Below are 7811 nucleotides of genomic sequence, written 5' to 3'. Positions count from 1 at the left end.
TGCATGTCTATAAGCATGTGAAAAAAAAGCTTTGATATGGTGTTGCTCAAAGGTTTGTGTGAAGTTCTACGTAGGAATAAGGACAGAAATGAAGGTTTAATTATGGCATTATGAAATAAGTGTGTGTGGTGTAGCTTCATGATGACTGTAGGCTTACATGATCAAGTATGCTAATTGATACAGAGTAATGTGACAAAATGCATTACAATATTGGTGGTACGAGTTTAAAATCTTCACATCTATAAAAGGATAATGGATTATTTGCCATTTACTGTAATTTACCTTGTTAGAATGATTACATATTGGCAATTGGTCTACCCTCTACCACACTTAAATGTTAGAGTATTTGGTAAGGTGTGTAGCTCAGTGTGACTGCCCAGGGGGGATACAAGCTTATTTTTGGAAGTGGAACTAAAGTGATTGTAGAGACACGTAAGTAAAATCTGTAATTCACTGTAAATATACTGTACATGAAGTAGAGGGAGTTAATATAAAAAAGCACTATTCCATTATTTTGTCTTGTTCGAATTTGGCATCTGGTTTTTAGCTGGTAACAAAATACTGTGTGACAAGAGGGAATAGTAACAGGCTTATCTTTGGAAACGGAACCCAACTGTTAGTTGAATCTGGTAAGTAAAACAAAATACTGTGCATTTTTATAACTTCCTAATAAGTTGTTCATGAGAAATAAGGACATAGAAAATGAAAAGAAGACCATCTAGTAAAGCATGTTGTAAATGTATTGTAATCTACCACTGTGTGTCTAACTCTGGAGGGAAGCTTACATTTGGAACAGGAACAAAGCTAATAATTGAGACAAGTAAGAACCTATATTCATTAATTGATTTTTTTGATATCTTTAAATGTCCATTGGATTTTAAACTAGAAACAAATATCTCCCTATAATGAGTTTATAACTGAATCAAAAAGTATTCTTGGTAAGGGGTTATGCCTGTATTCATTCCAATCATTTGATGAATTGATACACAGAGCATCAATTGAATTGTTTATTTTGTTCAAAGTGGGTGCTGTAACTACTGAGCTCTGGTGTCAACCCCAGCAATTCAGATTTTAGGGGTGCAGTTGAGCTATTTGTATATGTGCTTGAACCAGTGAAATTAGTCAAACAAACGTTTTTACCTTATATAATATCTAAGAAAGAGAGATTTACATTTTTCATGAGAAAACATGTCAATATGGCATTCTTGATTATGTCATGATTATGTAATCAATTGTAAGGAATTGACCTACAACAGGCTAAAATAAACTTAGAACATCGCTATTAGTGAATATCGTGAAATCTATATTAGTTGTTATATTCTTCATTCAATCTCAATTTGTTGAATACAAACTATGAGCAGCTTTTCAACATAGACAGTGTACAGTTTATGTTGTGTGGATTCATGTTGTGTGACAACTGGAGGTGGTTCTAGCAAGCTTATCTTTGGGACAGGCACCAGATTACTTATTGAATCCAGTAAGTTCATACATTTTCCCCCTTCACTCAGTCATCAGTAATAAAATGCATTTCATATTTGAAAATTGTAGTGAAATATTAGTTTATACTAGGCCTATGTAAAAGAGGCTGAAATAGATTTGAATATACTGAAAGACAGAGGTAGCTATTGCAACGATCAATAAGCAACGATCAATAAGCAAAATCCCTTCCCAACTGGCACACATTAAATAGATTCAATTTAATTTTTATGAAAGCAAATTGTGCCTGGGATATTTTTCAAAACAAGATAACTACCCCAAAAACATAGATTATGTCAAAATATGCTTCAATATGTTGTGCTTCAGATAGTCAGTCAATCAAAACGGTGTGTTTAAAAATCACTCCATGATTAATTGCTATGGTATATACCACTGTGTGTCATACGGGAATAAATTCATACTTGGTCAAGGAACAAAGCTGATCATTCACTCAAGTAAGTGAAAATTCATTAATAATATGACATTAATCATAGTTGTGTCATTTAAGAATACAATAACATAAGCAAAATACAAAAACTAACCATATAACAGTGTATTCACTGTATGTGAATATTGATTATGATGCGTTAGAAGCTCTGCTGTTGGGTTCTGCTGTTTTTGTTAAGCCTTTAGTTAGTGTGTGAATACTGGAACAGAAAAGCTGATCTTTGGAAGTGGAACAACAGTTTTTGTGCAATCAAGTAAGATTTAAAACAGATATTAATACTGTAGCTCATACTTATACCAATCCTTCACCTTAAAATGATGTTCCAGTCTCACCACGTATATGTGTTGTAAAATGATAGTACTACTCCCAAAGAATTCTAAATGCAATATCTTACATTTTCCCTTGAGATAGTTATAGAAATAAGCTTCCCAAATGTTCTCCAAACAGGACCTCTACAAGTGGCATTGATCATTATCCTGATGAAATATTGCAGAATATGGTTTAATAGATATGTTACGTCATTGAAATAAGATCACAGATCCACAATTCAGATAAAGACAAAATAATCATACTTTTTTTTATTACTATTTTCAAGGTATTATTTCAGTGAATCATCCACTTATTAGAAGACATTCTAGGTTTATGCTGTGTGGGTTCTTGATGTGTGACTCTTGGAGCCAACAAAATCATCTTTGGGACAGGCACAAAAGTAATAGTTAACTCAAGTAAGTTCATTTTCAATATTGTGCTAAAGATTATTTGGACAATTCACACCATGAGGTAATTAATTGAAATGCAAAACAGACATTTAGACCTTAAAAGTTATCCAAAAAGTGCCAAATTAGTCTTTAAGTTGTCTTTCTGTTGAGTGATTCACACAGTTTCAATTGACTATATACAAGGTATTGTTTCAGTGACGAAATCAATTCAATAGCAGATGAGAACAATATTTTGCTAAGAGGTTTATGTAATGTGGGTTCTTGTTGTGTGAATACGGGTGGATTCAAAATCATCTTTGGGACAGGCACAAAATTAATAGTGAACTCAAGTAAGTGCTATATTTTTTTATCAGTCCATAGTTTTGTGAACTAATGCATAACAAGTTAGGGTATGCAAACTGATAGAATTATTCAACCAAAATGTAAAGACCATTTGTGTCCGAAGTTGTGACCATGAGTAATTGCTAAGGAATATAACACTGTGTGACAAGCACCAACAAGGTCATATTCGGTCAAGGAATAAAGCTGACTATTAACTCACGTAAGTGCAAATAAATTTAAAGGACTGGATTAATCATGGTTTTGCAATTTAACAAGTGTGCAACCTTTCACATTATAAAAACAATATAATGTTAGTATTTATTAGTGGTATTTGGAAGTAGAACAACAGTGTTACGGATAACCAGATTCTCAACTTCAGAAAGACAAAATAATCAGGCAAAATCATTATGGGGGGGAAAAAAATCTAAACTGTGTAAGAGTTTCAGTATTTTCCAGTGAAATGCTCTTAGCCTTATAAGAAGAACTTGTAGTTTGCTAAAAGGTTTATGTAATGTGGGTTCATGTTGTGTGACTACTGGTGGAGTCAACAAAATCATCTTTGGGAAAGGCACAAAATTAAAAGTTGATTCAAGTAAGTTCATTAAATTAATCACATTAGTGACTAAATCCTTAAAGTGGCCTATTTACATAGCTTTACACATGCAGACACCAATTACAGTACAGTAACATGTTACATAGTACATCAGATTTTATACCTGTTCGTTTTTTGTGCTTAATTAATAATGTGCTATTTGTTTTTATTCCAACTATCAGTAGTCAGTCAGAGTTGGGGGCTGATTACACTTCATTCCAGTCAATTCAGGTGGTAAAATAAAATGTCAGATCAATAATTTAAAAATCATATTTGAAATTAAATATCCCTTTTAATTTATTGAATTGTAATTTACATTAATTTCCTTAATTGACTGAATTTACCTCATTCTTGTAAGCAAAGCCCCTGTACAGTTTATGTCATATGGATTCATACTGTGTGACTACTGGAGGTGGTAACAAGATTGTCTTTGGGACAGGCACAAGATTAATAATTGAATCCAGTAAGTAAATTATTTTTGGTGTCATTGTGCCAATAATCACTGTCTAAAAGTTGTACAAGATTCAACAGATTTAACACAAGTTAGGATAAATACCTGGCTATTGCATGATCGAGGTTAATACAAATTAAAAAAATCCATAATGTTGTAAACTAATGTAAAACAAGTCCATGTATGCAAACTGAGAGATTTAATCAACCAAAATCTAAAGACCATTTGTGTCCAAAGTTGTGTCCATGAGTAATTGTTAAGATGTCTAGCACAGTGTGACAAGTGCGAACAAACTCATATTCGGTCAAGGAATTTATTTTTTTTATTTTTTTTTATTTTACCTTTATTTAACCAGGCAAGTCAGTTAAGAACAAATTCTTATTTTCAATGACGGCCTGGGAACAGTGGGTTAACTGCCTGTTCAGGGGCAGAACGACAGATTTGTACCTTGTCAGCTCGGGGGTTTGAACTCACAACCTTCCGGTTACTAGTCCAACGCTCTAACCACTAGGCTACCCTGCCGCCAATAAAGTTGACTATTGACTCACGTAAGTGCAAAGGCAATTTAGTAAAATATTGGATTAATCATGGTTGTGCAACCTTTCACATCATTAAAACTATTTTATATGAATATTTATTAGTGTTATTTGGAAGTAGAACAACACTGTTACGGATAACCAGATTCTCAACTTCAGATAAAGACAAAATAATCACCCAAATATTATTTGAATGTAACAAAAGCACTGTTGTTCCAGCTTTGTTTAGTTGTATATTGTTGCAGCTCACTCAGATCTGTCTTGTTATTGTGTAAGAAAAGGTCCTTCATAGATATTGTTCAAGGCAGATGCATTGTGTGACTCTGTCAAGCAGTAAAGTCATCTTTGGAACAGGGACCAAACTAATTATTGAAACCAGTAAGTATTACATCATTTGTCTAGTGCCCCAAACATGCAGAAAATAAGTAGTCCAATTAACCAAGTCATTATTTAATCTGAAAACAACATCATATGAGTGATTAGTAACAGTAAGGTTCATATTATGAAGTAGTTACTGGGAAATACTGTGATTACAAGTCAAATGTTAAGTTTAAGGAGCCGTAAATCAAAGTACTTTTGCTTTATAGTTTATGTGCTGTTGGTTCATGTTGTGTGACTACTGGAGGTGGCACTGGAAAAATGATCTTTGGGACAGGCACACAAGTAATAGTTGACTCAAGTAAGTTCATTTTTAATATTGTTTTAATATAGGGGAAAACAATTCAAATTCATGAAAAAGATGAGTCTGAGTTGATATACCATAAAATAGCCTACTCTATGGTATCGCATCCACATAGCATATTGATTGAATGTCCAATATTACTCATATACTGTAATTGGAACAAAAGTTACTTGTAGTTCTAGCTTTGTTTTTGAAATGACATATTGGTGAAGCTGACTAAGATCTGGGCTGTTGCTGTGTTTGAGAATTTGGATCAGTGACCAAACGGATTATTAAACCAGTTACATTGAGAATAGTTTTTGACCACAAAACATGTAGAAAGAAGATAGTTAGTGTCTTATCCCTTTGGTCCAACAAGCCAGATCATTGTTTAATCGTATTGATATTGTTGCATAGTTTCTCATATAATGAGGCAGTTTATGGTAAATAATGTGATTACACAGAAACAGACAAACAATGTTGGCAATAAAGATGAATAATTGATATCATATCCATATCTTAAAAGATACATTTTCAAAGTAATCCAAATGTGTATGAAATCAAAAAATAAATCCAAGTCCATCGTACCTATGTTAAACTGATCCACACAGTATTTGTCCTAATGTTTTCAGTCTGATTCACAGCTAACTAATTTCCCACTATTTAGAAGATGAATTAGTCTTATGCTAAAAGTTTTATGTATTGTGAGTTCATGTTGTGTGACTAGTGGTGGATTCAACCAAATCATCTTTGGAACAGGCACAAAACTAATAGTTGATTCGAGTAAGTTTGTATTTCAAAATTATTTGGGGGGGGGCAAAAAATCTAAACTGTGTAAGAGTTTCAGTGTATTTTCCAGTTAAATGCTCTTAGCCTTAGAAGATGAACTAGTCTCTTGTTAAAGGTTTATGTAATGTGGGTTCATGTTGTGTGACTACTAGTGGAGTCAACAAAATCATCTTTGGGAAAGGCACAAAATTAATAATTGACTCAAGTAAGTTCATTAAATTAATCACATTAAACTTTAAAAGGCTTAAAAAGTGGTCTATTTACATTGTACTACAGGTGTTATACCTGTTTGTTTTTTGTGCTAATTGATCGTGTGCTATGATGTTTTTATTCCAACTAAGAGTAGTTAAAGTCAGAGTTGGGGGCCGATTTCATTATAGTCAATTCAGGTAGTAAAACTACATTTCAGATCAAGAGTTAAAAAGTCATACTTGAAAATAAACGTCCCTTTTAAATGATTAAATGGTCATTTACTTTCATTTCCTGAATTGACCTAATTCTTGTAAGCATAGACCCTGTACAGTTTATGTCATGTGGAATCATGCTGTGTGACTACTGGAGTTGGTGACAAGATTATCTTTGGGAAAGGCACAATATTAATAATTCAATCCAGTAAGTTAATACGTTTTTTTTGTGCATTGTGCCAATAATCACGGTCTGAATGTTAGACTAGATTCAATAGATTTAACAGAATATTTTAACTTCTTGTGGCTATTTAATGATTACTTAGATTTTTTTTAGTGAGTTTGTAGTCTTGAAAACTAAAGGAAAAAAAAATCATGCATACAAACTGATAGATTTAGTCAACCAAAATGTAAAGACCATTTATGTACATGAGTAATTGTTAAGGTGTCAAGCACTGTGTGACAAGTGGGAGCAAAGTCATATTCGGTCAAGGAACAAAGCTGACCATTGACACACGTAAGTGCAAATGCAATGTAAAAGATTTGATTAATCATGGTTGTGCAATTTAACAAGTGTGTAACCCTTCACATTATGAAAATGATATTATATGAACAGGTATTAGTGATATTTGGAAGTAGAACAACAGTGTTTACAGATTCTCAACGTATCTATTGTTGCAGCTCACTAAGATCTGTCTTGTTCTTGTGTAAGAAAAGGTCCTTCATAGATATTGTTCAAGGCAGATGCATTGTCTGAGTTAAACAAGCAGAAAGGTCATCTTTGGAACAGGGACCAAACTAGTTATTGAAACCAGTAAGTATTACATCAATAGCTCCCCAAACATACAGAAAAATAGTATTTAGTGACATTGCCATGTCTCTTTGGTACAACAAAGAAAGTCATTGTCTCATCTTACTGATATAGTAACAGAGGCTCACAACAAGAAGTACTTACTGGAATAAAAAATATTTTAAAAAATCAGACTTAAAGAATCCAGAGATGAAAGTAATTTTGCTGCAAAGTAGTTTATGTAATGTGGGTTCGTGTTGTGTGACTACTGGTGGCCTCGATAAAATCATCTTTGGGACAGGCACAAAATTAATAGTTGACTCAAGTAAGTTCGTTTTTTATATCAATTTAATGTTGAGGTAAAAAAAAAAATCTAAACTGTGTACAAGTTCAGTATATTTGTCAGTGTAGTATTTTCACCATTATTAAAATTTGAACTAGAGTAGTCTTTTGTCAAAAGGTTTATGTAATGTGGGTTCTAGTTGTGTGACTACTGATGGCCGAAAAATCATCTTTGGATCAGGCACAAAATTAATAGTTGACTCAAGTAAGTTCATTAAATTCAATATTCATGTAATGTAAGGGGAATGGGTCAAAGTTGAGTGTCAACTCAAATATATTAAC

The 7811-nt window shown here is 32.9% G+C and overlaps 1 gene segment (V, D, J or C); it reads left to right on the top strand.

Moving 5' to 3' along the window:
* The first annotated feature begins 4646 nt into the window (after nucleotides 1–4646).
* LOC110530298 overlaps nucleotides 4647–7811 on the top strand; it is a 36493-nt gene continuing 33328 nt past the window's right edge. The window contains 1 exon segment of the C gene segment in view: nucleotides 4647–4921. Coding sequence covers nucleotides 4852–4921 — 70 coding nt within the window.

Source organism: Oncorhynchus mykiss, chromosome 8 (assembly GCF_013265735.2).
Source record: "Oncorhynchus mykiss isolate Arlee chromosome 8, USDA_OmykA_1.1, whole genome shotgun sequence".
NCBI lineage: Eukaryota > Metazoa > Chordata > Actinopteri > Salmoniformes > Salmonidae > Oncorhynchus > Oncorhynchus mykiss.
Note: the sequence above shows the minus strand (reverse complement) of the source record. Positions and strands in the feature narration are given on the sequence as shown.